This window comes from Phaenicophaeus curvirostris, chromosome 6 (assembly GCF_032191515.1).
Source record: "Phaenicophaeus curvirostris isolate KB17595 chromosome 6, BPBGC_Pcur_1.0, whole genome shotgun sequence".
In the NCBI taxonomy this organism is placed as follows: Eukaryota; Metazoa; Chordata; class Aves; order Cuculiformes; family Cuculidae; genus Phaenicophaeus; species Phaenicophaeus curvirostris.
In genome coordinates this window covers 56,679,763-56,702,406 of record NC_091397.1, presented here as the reverse complement: position 1 = coordinate 56,702,406, position 22,644 = coordinate 56,679,763, and the positions used below count along the sequence as shown (strand labels likewise).

At 41.9% G+C, this 22,644-nt stretch overlaps 1 protein-coding gene across 5 annotated transcripts in view; it reads right to left on the bottom strand.

Annotated features, from left to right (window-relative positions):
• RAPGEF5 (Rap guanine nucleotide exchange factor 5) overlaps positions 1 to 22,644 on the bottom strand; it is a 156,459-nt gene that overhangs the window by 97,582 nt on the left and 36,233 nt on the right. For all 5 annotated transcript variants that reach the window (XM_069860298.1, XM_069860299.1, XM_069860302.1 and 2 more), the window contains exon 7: positions 16,733 to 16,781. In XM_069860298.1, the coding sequence (XP_069716399.1) occupies positions 16,733 to 16,781 (49 nt within the window). The remainder of the gene's footprint in view (positions 1 to 16,732; positions 16,782 to 22,644) is intronic.

The following is a 22,644-nucleotide window of genomic DNA, read 5'->3' as shown; positions in this document are numbered from 1 at the left end:
CGCCCTTGAAATGACAGAGCTTGTGGCTTTGATGGATGGACAGGAGGGCTCAGCTTGTGTGCTTCCTCCTGGCCCCCACTCTCCTTCACCTCTGGGCACCTGAGCTGGTTGTCAGGCTGCATGTGAACAGCCACAGCCCACAGTACAGTGTTTTCAGTGTTTAAGGGTGACCAGTCATATTTTGCCTTAAACCTACGCGTGTGAGCTCAGGCAGTCCAAGGTTTGATTGACGAACAAATTGACTGTTGAAGGAGCAGGAGAAGGGCTGGCAGGTAGCAGTACTATCTTCACCAGCCACCCTCTCCTAAGCTCTCCTTAACCCTCAGCCTTTAAACACACAACCAGGTTACCATGGCTGAGCTAATACGCGTGACATGAACCACGATGTCTTGCTTGGTATGTCCACCTGGATGCTCTGCATCCTCTGCAGACAAAAAGCAGCCTAATCTTTACACAGCATCCAGCAACTTAGAAGTAACTATGACTGTTTTGTCCTGTAAAATAAAGTGTATGGATTTATTTGCTTTTTACTGCAGGATTTCTGCTGATGTTGCTATGTCATATAGGGTGTAATTCTCTCTCTTCCCCTACAGTTATGCCATCAAAAAAAAAAAAAAAAAAGTAGAACAGGGTAATTATAAAAAGAGTGAAAAAGTCATTTTGCCAATACCACTTATTCCATCCAGGGATCTTTTAAAATCCATTATCAAAGGAAAACAGAGCTCTGGTATAAATCTTCACTATTGGGTTTGCTGCTATCACTTTACCAGCCAACCTCTGAAATTCAAGGTGACTGCTGAAAACACAGAGCCAGTTTATAGATATAAGAGAAAGCATGTATAATGGGGGTTAAATCCCAGCAGCATTTAAAGATAAGCAAAATCAAAATCTGCTTGGGACATTGTGGAATATCCCCACCCTAGGCTGGAAGAGTAATGACCCAATGAAGCAGTAACCAGAGTGACTGCCTCAAGAGCCCCACTTGGCCCCTGCTTTCCTAGTTTGGGTCAGGGTTTCTCAAGACACCTTCTCTGCCTGACTAGACCGGACTCAGTGCAGCCCTTTCCCTTGCAGCTTCCCCAAGAGCTGTGCTGTCCTCTTGCACACTCCCATACACGTGTGACCCCATTCTACCTTTGCCACTTTGGGGGACACAAAGGACTCAGGACACAAAGCATTCAGGACATCTATTTGCTGAACCCAAACAAGAAGCATGCGCCAGGAATGCTGCAATGCCAGAAGGTATTAATGAATGCTAAAAACCAGTTGTTTAAGCAACTGCAAATTGCTCAGGTCTGTGGCTCTGTTAGCAGAAACACATTTCTCTAACTCTCTTTTCAGTTTTCTGGTTTCTTAAAATCAATTTGCTGTAGCTACTGATGGGCAAAGTATCCCCTCAAACACTGGCTATTAATCATGGCATTTAAAGGAGAGGCACCTCGCTAGTAATAAGACCACAGGTCCACGTTTAAGTGATTTATTTACATTGATCCAGCCAGCTTTTCTGACAAGACTGAGCAGATGGGCACTCTGCAAACAGCTGTGCCAGGGGAAAACATTCTTGGCTGCCAACTGGCTTCTTGTCACCAGCCCCTGTTACAAGCGTCCCCTTCCCTGCTCTGTGCCAGGGCAAGAACCCTAGACCATGTTCAACCAAAGTGAACAGGCAGCCTTCAAAGAGCAGCATCTTGTTGCTGACTTGGCTGGGCTGAGAGATTGGCAAAGAGACAGTATCTGCCTGAGGAGATATCGACAAGAAGCAAACACTTCAGGCTGAGTAGAGTAACATCTTTTACCTAGCACGAAGGCAGAGAGAAAGAGGGTACATGTCCACAACCCCAATGGATCCAAGGTATGCTTGGGTGTTCAATAATTTCAGCATGAACAATTTTAAAGTTGATGAGAAACTACCTCAGTTTAGATATAACCTAAGTGAACACATTATGAAAAAAAAAAAAAGCTTTTTTTATTACCAGTTTCACAGCTCAACTCAAAAAAAAAAAAAGCTGAAAAAGTTCATAATCCAAACCCAGCTCTCCTTGGCTTCAATGTTGTTTAGACTGTGTAAGGAATGTAGAAAAGAACCAGTAAATATTTTCTTAAAGGATAAAAAACAAACTATCTCAGACCTCACACTGACGTCCTCTCAGCCCTCTTGGGAGAGAGGGAGCAGTCAGCCTCTTTTTCATGAAATTTCCATCACAAACTTAATTTTCATGTTCTCTCTGCCTCTTATCTAAACCCGTAAGAACCATCCACAACTGCACAATTTAACTATACCCAGGGAGCAATACTCAAGGAATCACACCATCTCATACTTTTTTCCCATCACTAGAACATAGCCCCTTGAAGGCTGATGTGGCCACAGAGATGAACAGCAACCCTTAATGGATTTTCTTGGTTTCTGTAAGAAATGTTAAATGCCTACAAAATACAGAAAACCCATTAATTTCTTAAAAAATTTCAGTGTATTCAGAAATTTATGTTACTGGGGATCAACAAACACACATAAGAAACCAACTGCTGCATTTCTATATCCAGTTTGCCTCCTAACCCCATAATGACTTCACAGACTCACTGTGAACTGGCCCACGCACTGCCCTAGTGGGTTCTTGTGCACACAATACAAAATCTGTACTAAAATATAAGAATCCAAGAATAATTTCACACAGTCCTGTCAGCTGGCCATTTATTTTTTATAAAAAGGCTTGATGTTGCACATTCGACTGCAGGACAAATGAACGGAAGGTTAGGGTGGGATGGGAAAGCACTTCCTAGGCAAGTGTTGATTCTGGGCTGTTTCCCTAAAACTGTAACGTGTACATACAAAAAAGCTGTAGACTTTGGAGCTGGGCCAAACCCTTCCTTCTCCACCAGCACGAACCCAGCTTTGCTCCCTGATAGAAATAGCCCAGCACGTCTTGCGATCAGAGAAAAGGCAAAGGTGGTTTACCTGTTCTATATGTAACTATTTAATGTTATGTTTGAGTGCAGGCTTGAACCCAACGTCAAGAAAAAAATGCAAACAAGCATGAAGTGACTAATTCTCTTTTTTACCTGCAGCATTTCTCCACCTTTATAGCAGAGGTCACCATGAACGCCAGATGTTAAATAAGCATTAATTTGCTAATGTGTGGTTCATATATGTCCATTTGCAAATTAGCCTCGGGAGTTCAGGATGTTGATTTTTTTATGGTCACTTAAGGGTCACAAAGGCCATCATCTGATACGAGTTTCTTGTGTCCCACGGACCACAGCTGAGATTTTGCTAGCAGATCCGTCTATAAATTAATGTTGGAACAGCAAATTCTTGTGAGGGAGAGCCTTGTCCTTTAGTTACCCCATTTCAGCTCATTAAAGCAGCAGAAAAAACAACAAAGAAATAGGAAACAAAAGTAAATAATTTTGTACAGCTACCTCAGCAGAATCAGCCATCACAGGGGAGTATGAAGGGAAAGGGAACATAACCACACTGCTCACACTGGAAGAGAGCACATCCTTTGTGTCATCATTATCAACCGAGAGTGCTCCTGTGCTTTTACTGCCACACTACAAAGTTTAACACAGATTTAAGACATTGGAAAGGATTTGTCTTCCTCGGCAGTATAAAGCATTACAAGCGTGCTAAAGGGCTCACCTTAGTTAGATAGACTCACCTTAGCTAGATAGGGTGAGGGTCACAACAGCCAGATGCAGCACTGTTGACCTTCTCCTACCTATGGATGAACTCTACCAAAGGTGCTGGGGTTACCCACAGAGCAGTGCCTCCAAGACACATTGTTGTGCATGCCCCTTAATTTGAAGGTAACTGCATTATGTTTGATGAGTAAGGTTTTAAAAAGTCACACAATGCAATTACTTCACTTTAATAATTTCTCTTATTCAACACAGCAAAATCTTCTATTCAACCAAAAGTGGAAAGGACAGTTAAAAGAATCATAGAATCACTAGGTTGGAAAGGACCTACCGGATCATCGAGAGGCCAACCATTCCCATCTGCCACTAAACCACGTCCCTGAGCACCTCGTCTACCCATCTTTTAAATACCTCTGGGGAAGGTGACTCAACCCCCTCCCTGGGCAGCCTCTGCCAGGGACCAATGACCCTTTCTGTTAAAAACTCTTTTCTGAGGTCCATTCTGAACCTCTCATGGTGCAGCTTGAGGCCATTCCCCCTTGTCCTGTCCCCTGTCCCTTGGGAGAAGAGCCCAGCTCCCTCCTCTCCACAACCTCCTTTCAGGGAGTTGGAGAGAGCAATGAGGTCTCCCCTCAGCCTCCTCTTCTCCAGGCTAAACACCCCCAGCTCTCTCAGCCGTTCCTCATAAGGCCTGTTCTCCAGCCCCCTCACCAGCTTCGTTGCTCTTCTCTGGACTCACTCCAGAGCCTCAACATCCTTCTTGTGGTGAGAGGCAAGCAATAAAACCAAGCAAATCACATATAAACCAATGCCTGGAACCCACAACACTGCGATCTTCCCAGAGGCTTTGCTGTATTGTGCTTTCTTCCTTTTCTATAAATGAAGTTTCTTCTTTCTACCCCTTCTGGCTGCAAAGATAACCTTCACTACACAAACCAAGGCACTAGCGTCATTCTACTCCTGCAGCCAGCCAGACTGGAACAATAACAGCAGGAGAGGTGTGCACTTCCTCCCTTTGGCTTAATAGGGTGTTAACTGTGAAAACTAATGATTTAAATGCTTAAAAGAGGACTGTCATCACAGTTAACCATTCAGCTGCTGAACAGCAGGCAGGGACATCTGTCCTTCTGTAAACAGCTCACCCCGTGTGGCACCCACATGGCCACGCCAGGACAGAGAGCCAGCTCAGCTCCCCACCACTGCTGGCTGTCCTGCCCCTCCTCGGCTTACTATTCCTTCTCGGTACTACCAGAAAGCCTTTGGGATTTGTGGATTGCCAAAGAATTACTTTTAACCTGGCTCGGTTTGATGATACAACAGAGGCTGAGGCCGCTCCTCGAATCCTGTGTTCAGTTCTGGGCCCGTCACCCCAAGAAGGATGTTGAGGCTCTGGAGCGAGTCCAGAGAAGAGCAACAAAGCTGGTGAGGGGGCTGGAGAACAGGCCTTATGAGGAACGGCTGAGAGAGCTGGGGGTGTTTAGCCTGGAGAAGAGGAGGCTGAGGGGAGACCCCATTGCTCTCTACAACTACCTGAAAGGAGGTTGTGAAGAGGAGGGAGCTGGGCTCTTCTCCCAGGTGACAGGGGACAGGACGAGAGGGAATGGCCTCAAGCTCCGCCAGGGGAGGTTTAGGCTGAACATTAGGAAAAAATTTTTCTCGAAAGGGTCTTTGGTCCCTGGCAGAGGCTGCCCAGGGAGGGGGTTGAGTCACCTTCCCTGGAGGGGTTTAAGGCACAGGTGGACAAGGCGCTGAGGGGCATGGGTTAATGTTTGATAGGAATGGTTGGACTCAATGATCCGGTGGATCTCTTCCAACCTGATGATTCTATGATTCTATGAACAGGGCACCAGGGCACCAGCCAGTGCTGCTGCCAGACCCCTTGTGCCACATGACTCCAGCTCCTGTCCTTGCTGTGAAATCCCACTGCAGGACCCGGACTGCTTGCCTGTGGGGGCTGGCAGCCCATAAACATCGCCCTTGGCAGACACACAGTTTACCTCTGCGCTGCCCTGGGCTGCTCCCCAGACTGACCTTGTTCAGCAGTTGCAAACCCTCAGGCACAGCCCCCGGGAGCAGCTGCACAAACACTGCCAGGCTCACCTGCACAGTGCACAGGCTGGATGAGGAGTTCACTGTCCCCACAGCTGTTCCAGAGGCAGCTCTGCTCACCATAAAAAGCTCCGTCACCCCTTAGGCTACATCTCATGTTTTCAGTGATGCTCCTTCCTTTCAAATGCGGATGTTCATTTATTATTTAGACTTGTTCTTTAACCTGCTAACATCCTAGAACATCAAACTGCTCTGCCCCTGGTAAGACTTCAATCCTTTCAGTTCTGTGTGATCAAAATTCAAATATGCATCTCTTTTTTTCTAGCCAGTAAACAAAAGGAATCTACGTGTCCTCTACAGATGGGAGACACGTACCACCCTGGAAGTAGTAAAGAGCCTATTTCTGATCAGAACTTTGTTTATTTGACAAGCCAACGGATTTTCACTGTCTTATCTTTTCTGTTCCTAAACCATCACTGTTGAAAAGACCTCAGGAATCTGCCAGAGCCCCAGGAGAAGGCTCCAGTGCTCTGAATTGTCAGCAGCCTGCACCAGTTGATTTATCTCCAGCTGCTGGGAAGCTCACAACTTCTAGCATTCTTCTTCTATCACCAATGTTTTGAGGCATGTTTCTTTTCTGAATTTTTTTCCAAAGGAAGTTGCTAGCATGAAGCTTTTCAGAAACAAACAGCAAAAAAGGCATTTATTTTTAATTACTTCATTCCAAGCTAATTTCATGATTTTTGAAAACTTTACAGTTATTTTAAGCAATGGAGCTTGTGGTACCCCTTGTTATTCTTTGTGGAGGGCATAGAGCAAGCTCTAGAGAGGCTGGTTCCTATGGCTGCTCTGAGCTGTTTGACTGTGTTATAATGTTTGCTGATGCTTATTAATTTATCAGAGTGGAAAAAAATTAATAGCTCATACTTATACCACTGGGGAAACTAAAAGCCAGAGTCTCTAGCTTATGCAAAGCACTTAGGCACTCAGCAGTGGAAAGGAAGATGAGCAGCAAGTAAATGTTTTTCAGACTTCAGATTTTGGGAGCATTTTAAGCCAGACCAGGTCCCCCAGCACATTCCTGTATTTTCCAAGTCCTATTTTCAAATAAAGGGGGAGAACCGACAAGCACTGAGTACCTCTTAAACACCCAAAAGCTGCATATAAGAGACAGAGATAATCCCAGGAATACAACCCTCCAACTGAGAATTGGTTCCTTATTTACCATGAAAGTGTAATCTTTTCAGAGATTACTGAAAAGAGAAAGCTTTTTAAGCTCATCCTTAACATGTTTCCTTTTATGAGCAATACAAAAATTGCCTTTGAGCTTTCTCATTCCTTCCCACTATTTCTGCATATATATATGCAAATTACTGTACAGATTTCCCATCACTGAGTACACTACATATCTCTGAAACAGCTGGCAGGCCCCTGGGGGGATGGTACCCAGGCAGCTGTGCAATCAGCTGAGTAAATCAGCTAATTAAAGAAACAAAGAAAATGCAAAAATTATTAAAGACTGACTCCCCGCTTACAGCATTGTTCAGCACCTTTGTATCTAAAAAAGCACAGCAAGCGTGGGATGGAATAAAGGTGCCTGTAAATTGCGGAATGAACTATTGCACAAGTGACAACGATGCCATTTTCTCTCAAACATTAATCTGGGATTCATGATATTTATGCTTTGCAGTTTAAATCAATTTAATATAAATTAACCCAGTATTTTATTTCATTTTAAAATTACAAAAGCACAGAATGTAACGTTAGTTTCGTAACTGATTTCTGTATGTAAGAAATGGTCATTAACTTCTACTTGACCTTAGGTGTAGAACTAATATTGAATTTGCACAAGAGGGTACTCATTATGCTGGTCTAGTTTCCACGCAGAAAATTAAGTTCCCAAGGGTCCTAGTGCTACAAGACATTTTTCAGACCTCAGATAGGAAACAGGACTCTCTAAAATGATGCAAAACCATTTCCTCTCATTGCAGAGTTTATCAAAAGGAACAGATAACAGCAAGGGTAGGAATCTGCAATCTAAACAGAGCAAAGCCAGTGTGGCCGACAGATGTATATTTGGTCCTGCTGATCCACACACCATTAAGGCACCGTTCCTTTCCACTGCATCTGAATGACCACACGAAGGACAAACTTCAGTTTAAACAAGACTCAGGGTATGTTATATAGCATTGTAAATTAAAGAATGAGCACACCAAGTAAAGCCACTGATACTTCCCAACTCAGTCAGATTATGACCAGAAGTCTTTGCTGCTATTCTTTTCACATTATGGTAAAACACTTTTTGTTAGGAAGTTCTATTTATTTTATTTATTAGAACTGAAGCCTTTCACATAGTTTTGAAAGCCCATATTTCATCCAAGGTGGTGATGCATTAGAAGAACATTATTTGTAAAACACCTCTGGCGAAACAAGGGAGGCATTTTTTAATAGATATTCAACTCCTGTTGATTCCTGTGGCCGGGGACAGTTTGGTTTTCAATGCCTGGCACTTTGTGATACCTACAAAGGAAAAGCCACATTTTATACCCACTGTGACCTTACAAACTCATACCTTTTTTTTTATCAAAAAGAAAAAAGTGGAAAATGAGCTGCAAACACTGTAGGATTACAACAGACAAAAGCAACGTTCTTTGTAGCAATAGCAGCTCAAGGAAAAACATTAGCTGAATGCAGAAAGCTTTAACTTTTACTTTGCGATTTTAGACATTGATTCCCATGTGTGTGATATTTAGGTTTTTTTAAAATAAATCAAGTGGCAGTTAATGTATCTATAGCAGTGCTGTCTGAAATGAGATGTTTGAAGGCTGGAGAAGAGTCCATTACACGATCACCAGACACAGGAAGGATGATTGCTGGGAAATGATCAAACAAGGAGGTACAGGGAGTCACTGAGCAGGCTGATGCAAAGTGAAACACCACTCTCTATTCCATGGAAACATCCTCCGGGCATGGCCAGGAAAGGAGCAGGAAACAAAGAAGACTCTGAATAAATAAATTCTATGAACTCTCTGTAAATGCCTCTCCCAAAGCTCTGGAAACAAAACATTCACCTGGGAACTATTCTTTTGCACAATTACTGTCTTTCCAGCCCTACTATGCAATCCCTTTTTGCATATGTGCTTAACATCTGTCACCTACACAGCTATTGAGCATCGCTCATCACTTCTATGCCAGTGTCTTACAGATCACACAGAAAATCTATGCCTAAAGTCTGCAACAACTGCAAAAAGCATAAGCTGCCAAAATCCCTCTCAGTGTAATTCCCCCCAGAGAGCTCTTTTTCTTCTTTTTCCAAGGCTGAGTCCATTCTACTTTACATCAGCTGTTGAATATATAAAGGCTGGTGAGCATAACTGTGCACTCCATTCACTGATGTTGTCTTGATGTTGCCCAGGCCACTTCTCACTCCCAGAATTGCCTGGTGTGGACACAAAACAGGTGGTCACAGATTCAGCCATGGCACAGCAGAGCTGTTTGTGTCATACACTGTTCCTGACCAGCCAACACGATGAGCACCATTCCTCAGGGCTAGAAGGGGTCTGATCCTACCGTTCTGAAGCACTGCCAGTTTCTTGGTATGCCTGATCTTAGGAGAAATGGAAGAATCCCATGAGACGCAACAAGGCAGTGGTACCTAGGGGTGGGCATTCCCTCCAAAAAGGCATAAAATTTTGAAAAGGATCACTTAAAGAAGCTAATCTAATTGCCTCCCATGCTTCAAGGAATAAATTCCTTAAAGCACAATGTAATTCTAAAATATTCTTAACTTTGTTTTCAGGTGCAACTTTTATTTTGAACCATACTTCAATGTGCAGAGGAAAACCAGAGATAAAGTCACCAAGACCTATCAGAAGCACGACACTCCTGCGTCTTTACTTTGAGTGGCCACTTCTCCAGGATGAATGCTATTAGTAACACTTGCAAGAGAACTCTTATTCCCCACATTTCGCTAAGTTCAACCCTTGCTTTACAGAAGTGGATGCTTGGAGGAACTGAAAGTTGTAATGAAAGAAGTCAAGTAAATAAACCCACTACTAACGATAACCTTTTCCTACCCTTCAAACCTTCTCACTATTTCCACAAGGGAAAATGCACACCTCTCTGGCACATGACTGCCACTTTATTCTGTAACAGAAGCAAGTTTTTCCATCCCTCTTTATGCTCTTTATAAGTGGCACAAAGTAAGTGGTAATAAACTGTTCATATTTTAGGCCAGAGCCATTGCATATCTGCTTGTTTACAAAACCTGTAAAATGAAAGGGTACCTAATATGTTTGAGATTTAAACAAAATACTGAACGGCTCCATTCTTGAATGATCTTTGGTCAGGTACCTGTAACCTCATTTTTCAAGTATGTGCACAAAACTAATTCAAATTCATAATGTTTTCCATTGTTTGTATAACACCTCCGTTCTACAAGTAAATAATGACATAACATAGAACATTCCTGTACACCAAATGACAAAGTTTTTGCTAATTATTGTGGAGTAAAGTTAACAAGAAATCTCACAACAATCTGTGCTACGTGGGGAAAAGGGCTGAATGGTAAAGATGCAGTTTCCCTAGTTAACTAAGCTGATAAAACACCTTAATGCTGCCAAAAGGGTCTTACTGGGCTCTTTCCCACTTCCCTCCACGTCTCCACCCTGATAACGAGTTACTATCCTTCCTTTGTGCCAACTCCAGCACATGCTGCTGCAATACTGCATGCTGCTCTGGCTGCCCCATCTCAAAAATAATATAATAGATGTGGCAAAGAAGATCAGATTTAATGGAACAGATTTGGTATGAGGAATGACCAGTGATTTAGCCTGGAAATGAGACAGCTCACAGGGGTATGATGGAGGTGCACAAAAATCCTGAACAGTATCTTGAGAAAGTGGTGAATAATCCATTCCGCCACCAAAGAGCTATATCACAACAGAGTGAGTGTTATGGGGAATGTGTTTAAAGCAAACAAGAAAAAAATATGCTTTTTCCTACCACAGTCAAGAATCACGGGACTCCCTGCCACAAGAGAAGATGAAGGTCAGGACTATAAGCAGGCTTAAAAAGCAATACAACAAATTAAAGTCGTAAAGGTCCGCCAAGAGCTACCCAACACAACAGTGCGGCTACAGCAAAATCCCTCTAGCACAGGCTGGTAGATGCTGAGTACGCACATCAGAAGGGCTGTTTGTATTTGCTCTGTTTCGCTGCTCTAAGCATCCCCTACTCATCGCTCACAGTAGGATTGGAGCTGGATGGACTTTTAACCTGACCCAGCCTGGCTGTTCTTATGTTTTTAACCGGGCTGACATTGCCTGGAGTGTGTTAGAGCCGAGTCACGCAATCAGCTCTGACAGCAGCGCCGTAGAGGTGGCGCAGCTTGTTTTTCATTCACGTTGGCAAAGCTCAAGCCCCGGTGACTGCTTCATATTGAATCGTCTGCCTAAAAATAAAAATACTAAAGAAATCACACAGGCAGTTAAGTCCCGACAGAAGCAATAAAAAGGGAGACGCTGAATATGCATAGGTGTATGTCAGAACAGGGTGGAGGAAATCCATGAGATCTCAAATATAAATAAATAATAATAATAGTAAAATATAAATACATTGCAAAAGTAATATTATTATAACTAAAACATAAATGGCCCATTTAAAAAAAAAAAATCAATCGAGCTTGTCAATTTAAGAATGGCACAACTAAAAAGTATCTAACTATATTATGGAAACATAAATATTGTTCTTAAGAGGGAGGAAAAGTAGACATGAGTGTTAAGGTCTTTGTGGTGGCCCTGCCTCTTGCAGTGGGCAGGGGAAGCACCTGCAATGCCTGTTGCCCTCTTCCTACCTGATCAATACTCTGTCAACTATCATCTTAATCAGCCCCTGTATTCAGAAACACAAAGACCAGAGCCACGTTCTTGCTAATGATCCTTTACATGAATAAAGTTATAGAAGTTCCTTTATACAGAAAGCTAAAGGAATTTGCTGGGTGATGCCATGGGGCGCTGCTAGCTTGTTTGCCTCCTGTTTGTGGATGGGATTTACGCCAGTTCAGAGCACACACCTGACAGCTTTTGATCCATTCAGATGTAGCTATGTAGCTACCAAGGGCTGAAGCCTCCAGCCTTAGGCTCTTTGCTGCTTTTTCCCCTTGTTTTAGTTACCATCTCTAACACACAAGAAACATCATAAGGCATGACAAGAAATTGAGATAAATGCCAACCCTAGCAAACCTTCAGATGAGAGGCTTCACTTCTGTTATGTTTCAGCACATTTGTGGAAGCCATCAGAAACCAGCAAGGTATAAATAAACACAATAATTCTAATGCCAAGTGCCTACAATTAAAAACAAAGTTATCTTCTGCTCAAATTACTTGCTTCCAAAGACCTTCTATCAAATAAAGGAAGACAGCATTTAACCTATTTATTTCTAAGGTCAAGCTAGAACAATTGTAATGTATTTTTGTAAGCCACAGAGAAGAGTATGAGCTCATTTTCCCTTCTTAAGTCACCTTTATCATGAGAGTTCATTCTAACGAAACATAAATGTTCTTTCTAGTCAACAATGTTACTGAGGTCCATCAAAGCTTCAGGATTACAGATATTAATTTTACCCTTTTTTTAGATTTATTTGCAAAAAAGCTAAATATTCTGAGGGCTTCTCAAGTACCTCTCCATCCACTTATACCTTGCTATGGGAGTGGGATACATGCACATCTGAAACATGAAAACAGAGCTCTTTTCCACAGTGTAGAAGTTTTTCATTTTTCAGATTCTGCATTTTTCCTTCAGCCATCTCCAGTTTTATATGTTTCTCCTGTTCTTCCATCCCACAATAAAAACAGAAGAACACCTCTTGAGGAAAGGCATTCTCCCCCACACCCTACCAACTTTTTATTTTCTGGTAGCCAACATTCAGATCAAGTCAGATCCTGTACTAGCAAGAATTTGATACTCTGCCCTACCCCACAGCACGCTCAGGTCTCTACCTTGGTTTTCAAAGCATTTTTTTTCAGCAGATACAGTGTCTAAATCTCTGAAACAGCCCTTCCGGCCCAATAACTGAAATAGTTCTAATTATCACTGCTTATATAAATACATATACCAGATAGCAAATCCAAGTTTGATTAAACACAAACCCCCTGTTTTCCCTGGTAACCAAAGGTAATGTTTCCCCCTCTTAAAGCACAGCAAATCTTCCTTGTTGGACCCTTTTCACTTCTTGTAGAGCGAGCTGTGCTGTTTGTGTGCTCGTATAGCACTCTTCATGCAATATAGCCTAGTGATTACAACAATACTGCCAGACAAGTAATAGGAAAGCTGTAATCAGCCAGCTTTTCTAGTACAATTAAATCACTGTGAAGTGCCCCTCTAAGGGCAGAGGTATATCCAGAAATTAAAGTAATTCAGGAACAAATTATGCGGTCCTTGCATTAAGCAAAACCACATAACACGTCTTTTTTTTTTTTTTTTTTCTCTTACTGTAGCACCAACCAGCTACGTAGAGGAAATATTTTCAAACACTAACTTAAAAAACAGCAAACCATCAAAAACAGTACAGGAACTTCTGAGTAACGGCTTTCAGCTTTAGCCTGCCAATCTCTAGGAAAGCTTTCGATTAATGAATTGATTAGCCACTGCAGGCAGGTTCCAGCCAGCAGGTTAGGACCGTGCCTATTGCTTGTGCTCCCCACTCATGAATACACGGTGGACAAGCCAGGCACCCACACCATTCACACCAGCCTGGAGGCCAAGCAGGGCAGCTGGGCTAATAGCCATGTTCCACTCTTTTCATGCCAAAATAAACTCTTTGTCTGATCTCATTGCTTTATCTCCTGGAATTACACGGAGTCTTTGAAAGGACTAGTAGAATAGTATCTTTGAAAGGCACCATGGCTTTCAGCTCCAGAAGTACTTTCCCTGCAACATGCTTCACTTCACCAGGCACAGCATAGCATAGCTCAATTGCAAATAGTAACTGCTACGCTGCGAATTTAACCATTGGCAATAAAAAAAAAAAAGCGTAATAAACCTCCCTAATTTACTCTGCTCCTACTGTAGTAAAGGCATTAACCTAAATTAGACCTCACAGTTATGTCTGTTCGTGTAGCCATTCTTTAGAGTCGTCCAAGATGAGACATAAAGAAATGCAAATTTCAACAACAAGCACACACTGGTTAAGATGATTAAAGAGGTATCTTTTGTTCAGATTTAAACTGATATTGTAAGCGTTTACATTCATGGATGAGGACAGGCTGGTGAGCTCTTCAAAGCTCTATAAGGAGCTTTGTTTATTTAAGGCTATGATTTTTAACTAAACTATTTCTACCTGCTCAATGTGGGTTGCAATTACACTAGTATAAAGGAGACTCCAAGAGCTATCTTCCTTTCCTATTTTCATCTCCCTCAGCTCATTCCTAACCCAGCCCTTATCCCATTTTCTACTGACACAACTGTTTATGTAGCCATACACTGAAAGGAAATGAGAGGCTAATTCAGGTTAAAAGCAACTCTTTTGAGGAATGGTGGTTTTATTTATTACCAGCAGCAGTAGTAACATTAACCAACACAACTGCTGAGAAGCAGGAGATTTCTTAGAACTCTGTAAGTACTAAATAAAAAGGTACATGGCACCATACTCACAGCTGATTTTACAGCAAAACAGAAGATTACCTTGAGCCCCTCCTTAAAATACACTCTTTTTCTCTGCACAGAACCAGAGCAAAAGCATTCCTGTGTCCAGCTGCTAGAATTCAGATGGCTCTGGGGTGATACCAGGTAAGGGCAAGCAGCTGAGGGGTGTTAACATCATAAACTACTCATAGAATCACCAGGTTGGAAAAGACCCCTCGGATCATTGAGTCCAACCATTCCTATCTGCCACTAAACCATGTCCTGGAGCACCTCGTCTACCGCCCCTTAAACCCCTCCAGGGAAGGGGACTCAACCCCCTCCCTGGGCAGCCTCTGCCAGTGCCTGAGGACATTTTCCATGAAAAATTCTTTTCTGATATCCAGTCTGAACCTCCCCTGGTGGAGCTTGAGGCCATTCCCTCTCATCCTGTCCCCTGTCCCTTGGGAGAAGAGCCCAGCTCCCTCCTCTCCACAACCTCCTTTCAGGTAGTTGTAGAGAGCAATGAGGTCTCCCCTCAGCCTCCTCTTCTCCAGGCTAAACACCCCCAGCTCTCTCAGCCGCTCCTCATAAGGCCTGTTCTCCAGCCCCTCACCAGCTTTGTTGCTCTTCTCTGGACTCTCTCCAGAGCCTCAACATCCTTCTTGTGGTGAGGGGCCCAGAACTGAACACAGGATTCGAGGAGCGGTCTCACCAGTGCCGAGTCCACAGGGAGAAGAACCTCCCTGGACCTGCTGGCCACACCGTTTCTGATCCAAGCCAAGATGCCATTGGCCTTCTTGGCCACCTGGGCCACTGCTGGCTCATGTTCAGTTGCTGTCAACCAACACCCCCAGGTCCCTCTCCTCCAGGCAGTTTCCAGCCAGACTTCTCCTAGTCTGTAGCTGCACAGGGTTGTTGTGCCCCAAGTGCAGGACCCGGCATTTGGCCTTGTTAAACCTCATCCCATTGGTCTCAGCCCAGCGGTCCAGCCTGTTCAGATCCCTCTGGAGCCTCCCGACCCTCCAGTAGATTGACACTTCCTCCCAGCTTAGTGTCATCTGCAAACTTGCTAAGGGAAACTGCTCTAGCAGTTTCAGAAAGAAAGCTATTACGTAGAGGCAACTTAGGTCTGAATTCACATTTAGATTTGTGTTTATCTTCTGCAGATTTACAATTAAAGATGACTGTAGATCTAACCTACGGGTGCTTCTATTTCCAGACAAACGTGCGTCAAACGGTGTCTAGAGTATTTTGTAATAGTTACATTTTACAAGGAAATATTTGCAGTTATGCCAGCCACATCTTCTGGTGCCTCCAGTTTAAGATATCACATTGTATGTAGTGCATGTGTTGTATTTAATAACTTTTGTGCTGTACTTTTAAGCCACAGATAGAAAGACAACAGATAACATTACACAATATTATTAACAGGTCAGAAAACAGGTCAAAAAGTGCAAGACCCATGATCTCCGTTTCTAGCAAAATCACTGAAGATCACAAGAGATGCTCAGTGAAAACACTCCAAGACCACAACAGCTTCCAGAACACACCAATAATTTTAAGTCAACATTCAGCTCTCGCTTTGCCACAAACCATTTTCCCTGGTTGCCAATTAACTGTGTGAAGACACCAGAGGGTTAACCTGTCTCGAGTCAGGTCTGTCAGGTCTGGTCCAGCGGGTTTTGTCAGTCCCTGCGCAGTGCCCAGGAAACACAGCTCCTTGCTTCCACCCCAGCTCAACAAGGTAGCTCAGCTACCTTCTGAAAGTGACTTTGCTACTAAACCTGGACAGACCTAACCACATATTTCAGTGCTTTTGCCCTCAATCACCAACATTCACTGTAAATGTTTGTATCGTCAGGGATTTTCAATTATTCATTTGCCTTTCCCCTTCTACTGCCCCGATAACAGAGACTCAACTCCACAGCCAACCAGATGAACAGACAAGCCTTCAGGAAAGAACATCCTCATGCACAAAGCTGGCCTTGTGCTTTAGAATAAAGAAATACACCTGATTGGGCAGGTAAAACACAGTGAAGATGGCATGAGATACTAGGCCATAAGAGAATACACAGGTAAATTCCCAACTTGATTTTTCTTAAATGCAACTCAGATAAACATATGAATTTCTATACTAAAGTACAAGCCCAGAGAAAATAGGGACTCTGGCCAGAAAGAGACCTAAGTTCACATTCAACTGTAACAGTTCGATTTTATCAGGTACGTCGTTAGACTTGATGAGCTAGGTGAAGCGAAGCTTGACAGTAATTGCATTGCACTATATACAGATTGTCCAATGAGAGAGGAATGAGGTCCGTGATCTTTGCCTCCCCGTGTTAATAAGACAGCAATGACAATTTAAATACTTCAATAAATAACAAAAGGGAACATTACAGAAGCCCCTTTAAAGTCCAGCTTGACTTACCTGACTTCCTTGCTTTTAAGGCAATGACAGCCGCCAGTTCTCTCTGTACCTAAAATGCCAGGAGACAAAAGGATGGTTACACTTACTGGCACAGTCAAACAAAACAATATGCAACACTGGTAAGATGCAGGCTACTAGTCATTTGGAGCCACCAACTGCATGCAGAATTATGCAGGTACTTGGTTTTGAAGCAGTCACTTTTCCTAGCAAATCTATTTCCTTTCCATCTGGGAATTCTGTGACAACTATTTTTTTTCTTCCATTTTAATTTCATGTAAATACTGCACATTCCTTAGGGAATGGGCAATTCAGTAGCCCAACCTGTAATTTATTTGCACAGCGTATCTCTTTCACAAGCACACACTTAAAGCTTCTTCCTTTCCTTGTTAAATGTTTGGTTTGCTTCTGCTAGGCACGCTGTAATGCTGGATTTATTGTGTTACTACAGGACAAGCGAGTTCTCCGTGATGAGGTTTGTCTGAGGTTCACATATATAATTGACATATGCTTTTTAGAGCCGTCAGGAGGAAACAACCTCTCCTTATAGCATGGCTGCATATTTCAGGACCAAAATTTAGCCTGAGATTAACGTGCAGAAGTAAGAGCTATCAAATTTCCAGGCTCTTTCACTTGCCTGTGATGAAACATCCCTGCCATGCTAGCCAGTTCCCTTCTTCAGCCTCTTGTCTCTGCATTTTCTGCATTTTCCCCTATAATCTCTACCAGCTATAGACCCTTTAGCCAGCTCAACCCTGCATCCACTTCCCTCCATAAGTCTGTTCCTTTTTCTCTTAATAAAAGTCTGTATTATACATTACTTTTACGCTTTATACTTTCTCACAGCCATCAACTGTCCCATTGCAGCTGCTTCAAGTGCCCTGCACTTGATCTACAGCCTCCTCCTCCATAAATCTCAGTTCCTCTGCTCCATCCATGTTCTCAGAGTCTTCTGTATACCTCCCAACATCTTCCAATATCTCTCATTTTACCAAGAAAGCATGTATTTATTATTTAAAAAAAATTATGGTACATTTCAACTATTTTTCTGGAGATTATCTTACCTCTCTGTACAAAGCCTCCTGCAGTGCATACTAGCCATCTTGTCCAACAGAACTATGCAAAGCTCAAGGCTATTTTGTAGTAGGAGTTTTGACATCCAGTTTCCAGAGCACGTGAAATTTAAATCACCATTCCCAAGACAGGTAGTACGATTACAATAAGGCACTAAGCCCATGAAGGATCCCCAAAGTGATACAATTACTAATGACTGTTAACATCCTACTCTCATGACTCTGAAGAGAAGTTTGAAGTGTGAACCAAGAATATATAATGTTATTTTGGACTGAGCAGACAGACAGACTTGAATGGTTGCTAGGAGGAGACAAAATTATCATCTCAGTACAAGGTCAAGCATCTGCTGATCGGACACTCAGCAGCCACCCAGAAGTAAGCTCTACATGTGGCAGAGGCAGTCATACATCTGTCCTCTCCTTGCATACTTCCTTCTCTTGTGGCAAAGGACCAGCAAGCTTTTCTATTTTTTTTTTTGCTGTCCCTGCAAGGTACAAGGATCTTTTCTACTCCTTGATGCTGCTCCACTGAGAGGGAGAGAGTTTTCTGCCGCTCCAAGCAGGAAAATATGAAGGCAGTGCCACAGTTTTCTTAAATGTCATCCTGTTTCCAGCACAATTGTGCAAGCTGGCAGTATTACCTTCCCTTCCTTCCTTCCTGTACACTCATTCCCACGTCTGGAGAACTGTTAATCATGGTTAATGTAAGCATAAACTGCAAATATGATGGGAAAGAACAGTTCTTCTGTGGAAAAACAACTTCTGCGCTTGCTTGCAGCATTTAATATACACTAGTAGTAATACATACAAGCTACCCAGAGTTAAGAGTGGAATTTTCAATAAAAGCCCAATTTGTTTCTGAACAACAACAGCATGACTTTGTGGCTAAACTGCTCAGACCCTCTCCCTAAATTAAACTCAGCAGGAAGTACCAATGTTGATGCCCTGATCCCGGTCTGTTCTCACAGGTTAGTGACAGTAACAAATGGTGCATTGATGTCTCAGCTTTATATTTTTGCATTTAATAAATAAATTATCTCAAGATTAACTTTAGGAGACACTATGATCTGCAAGTTGTAAACATAGCAATTAATCAATCAATCAAACAATGCAAATCTCTCTGTGACCGTAAAGAAAACCCCATCTTCTCAGAAGAAAAAGCAGCATTGTGACATTCTGTAGTTGTATTTGCAGTATTACTTTTTCTTGCAAAGTGGCACTTTTCAAGTCTGAAAGACAGTGGAACATCACAGGAAATAAAAAGGCTTGTTTTCTGTATTTTGTTTGTCATGCAAAATATCTCATCGTTTGCTGTGTGCCAGGAATGCAGCTGGTGTATTACTTTATCTGAGCAAAACCCTTCAGTTAAAACAGGAGGAAAAAAGCACCTTCCTCTAGTCTTACCAGTAAGCACACATTTGTTCATCAAAGGGTTTCACTCTGACATTCTGAGTTGCCTCTCACAGGAGTCAGTCAAATCACAAAGAATTGGTATTGCTGAGCATCCAGGATTTGCCTAGTGTCCCTAGATTTGATAATTTATATGCTTTTGTCTATTTTAGCATAAATGCACTTGACATCTCTGCTGGACATGCAATTCCTATGCATCATTACACTGATGGAAATCTGTGTACAACATTCATTCCTCACTGCACACATGCTACACATTATCATCCTTCTTCCTAATAGGATTTCAGTTACTGCCTGTTTGACAAAATCGATAGTTGCACATCACGTTGCAGATAATAATCTGGACTCAAAGTAAAATACACATTCAAACAAGAGCTATGCCTACCATAATAAATTGGGATATTAAATACAAAAAAATGGCTTATACATATAGCTTGTTGTTACAAAGCTAACACTCCCTAAGTAGTAACTCATTTTGAGCAGCATTAACAATGTCAAAGCTGATTCAGTTTAAAGCCCAGCTTACCACACAGTCTTCACAGACATATTATGAAAATCTGAAAGAAAATATTTTGAGCGTTGGCATGTTACCACATCTTAATCAGCTTTCTTTTTGCAGTATTAAAGACTAAGAATGTGCATACAGAATGGTACTCACTTACATTTCTGCTTAATTAAATACAAATGGCAAATTTATGTGGTGAATCTCCTCAACTTCAAAGGACAGAGGTAGTTTTTTCAAAAGTAAATGACAACTATTGTTCTTCTCTTATCCATGAATCTGGTCATTTTATCATAGAAGGCACAGTTGTGCATCCCGTAGACAATGCATATCACTTCTATTTCTTTACACATTCATTTTTCTGCCTACAGTATTCTTTTGTGAAACAGTATTCCAGATGTGAATGTACAAATAGGACTTCAGATTTAGAAGCAAATTGGCAATCCTTACAGAATCTCAAAATGAAATCCTGCAACAGAAAGCTCTAAACAGCAGGGGTTTGAAAAAGAAAAGAATCTAGTTCATACTTTTGCATCTCAAGTCATGATAGTTTGATGGGCTCTAAATAAAAATAATAATGGGTGATGTCTTAAAGTACCAGAAAACTGTATTTCCTACACTGCATTAACATCCTGATGTTCTCTTCTGTGCTTTCACAAAATAAGGTAAGAGCTTTGCAGTGGAAACATTCATAGCTATCCCACTGTAGCCTGGTTTTAGCAGACAAGACATTGAATCTTGAGCTGCTCTTTGGGACATGACCTGGGATGCGTGACAGCTCTGGAATGCTTCTTTAAACCCAGGAGTAATCATTGCATTTTCTTAAAAATTCATGACCAAAAAGATTATCCAATGTAAATGTATTTCAAATGGCACTTTGCACTGCTTGCATGTCAGCTGCCCTTACAATTTTAGTCTGATGGTGTTGTCAGTGCCTTATTGTAATGGAGCATATGATATGAGCATATAATTCAATATGCTCCATTCAGTTGTCTTGACTGACTCTGCTCTGACTCTTCCATCATAGAATAAAGCACAAAGAAAAAAAGGGACCTGCATAAGTTAATTTTTTATTTTTTGTATCTGACTCTGCTCTTAAAAGAAGTGTATTCCATACATTATATGTGTAGAATTATATGTATGGAATACATGGACAAATTAAGATGATAAAGAATCCTCTGCACTTTTTTCCCCACTACCCTTCTGAGTTGGCATCGTTCACCACAGCTGTAACTATTATCTTCTACAATCTCCATAACCATTGTTTAAAACCAAGAGTGCACTTCCCTAACTAATCAGTTCTAGACTGGCTGAATCATCAAAAAGAAAAATGTGCAGTGTCTGTGAAAAGGGGAACTCTACAAGAGAAACAACACCTGGTAACAAAAAGCAGTAGGGAATAAGTAATAAGAGAAAGGCCAACAAAGAAAGTGAGGCTCCAGCAAAGGAAAAAAGGTGGAGAGAAGAATTCATCAAACTTGTACACATGCCTGTGTTTGTGCTAGTTACTCTATAACCCCTTCACAGTGAGTAAATACCTTACCAGCAGAGCCTAAGGTATGATTGGTTTTTTCCCCTAACGCAGGCTTCCAAAACAAATCATATATTCAGCATCCTAAATGCTCCTATTTCCACTCCCTGACTGTAAGGAGTGCCTGGGGAAGATAGCTCAGATGTAGACACCTGCCATATGGCCACTTATATTTAGGTGAGGAGAGTTCCACTCTCTGAAACAGCTAAAAAGAGTTATAGAGTTTATAGAGTTGTAGAAATATATAATTAGGCCTTACATGCATGTGTGCTTACAGTTTTTTTCTGCACTTTCACACGCTAAGACAGCAATTTATATTTTAGGCACACAGACTCCTCCAACACTGCTGGATCTTCACAATCATTTTAGGTTTGAAAATTTGGGAATTTAATACCCCAAAAAGAAAAGAAGAAGCATCTTTCTGACTTGACATAGAATGTTTTATTTCATTACAAGAAAAGCAAATGGAAAGGTAGAAGAGATGGTGGTAGAATCAAGCCAATAAGATTTGATACTCCAGACCTGGAAACGTGCAAAAAGGTCAGCTCTAATCTCTTGACATCTTTAGTGCTGGATTGGAAATAAGGGGGTAGGAGTTCACTTCTGAAGCACTAGTCTGAAGAGTATTATGAACAGCATTTTGAATTATGAATGCTTCAAGAAAGAGTGATTTGATTCTGTACAAAACATGTAAACATTCAGTGAGCCAAAGTCCAAGACAGTATGAACAAATTTCCAGTAGTGGCTAAGACCTTCACCTTTGGTTTCCAGCTCCTGCTCACAGGAATTTTTATTTCCAAACATATCCTGAAGATGACAGCAAAAAAATTTTAAAAAATTGAGAACCCGTAGCCTGGCGAGTCCAGCCCTCTGCTGCGCAGTCCAAGCTGAGGGATCAAATTCCCTTGGGACACAAAGACTCTCCACAAACTCTCAGCAAGTATTTTAGATCCCACTCTAACTGGAGGAAAATCAATATTCCAGATTATGTTCCAGGGTCTTTTCTGACAGAGAAGTTCATGCTCAGCTGTTAATATTTGTCAGACTCTGCTTTGGTCTCAGGCCTTTCCTCCAGGGGTTAGACTAGAAAACCATTATAGAGAGTCTGTATAGTTTTGTGAAAAATCAGAAAATGTAGGAGAAAAGATCAGTCTTTTTGACACCACCATGGCAATAGACGGGTCTCAGGCCATCTGGAGATGCCTAATTTTTCTTTAGCTAGTTAGCTACAGCAATAAAATGGTTCATTTAAAAAAAAGCCCATTCATGTGCCCTGCTGCTGAAATCACTTAGGCTGGAGTTCAGAGGTTTGACCCTGCAAGCTAGATGTGAAGCGCTCTGAACTATTACTCACATGTTTAAGGATATACATTTTTCTCAAGCATATCCAGTAACAATT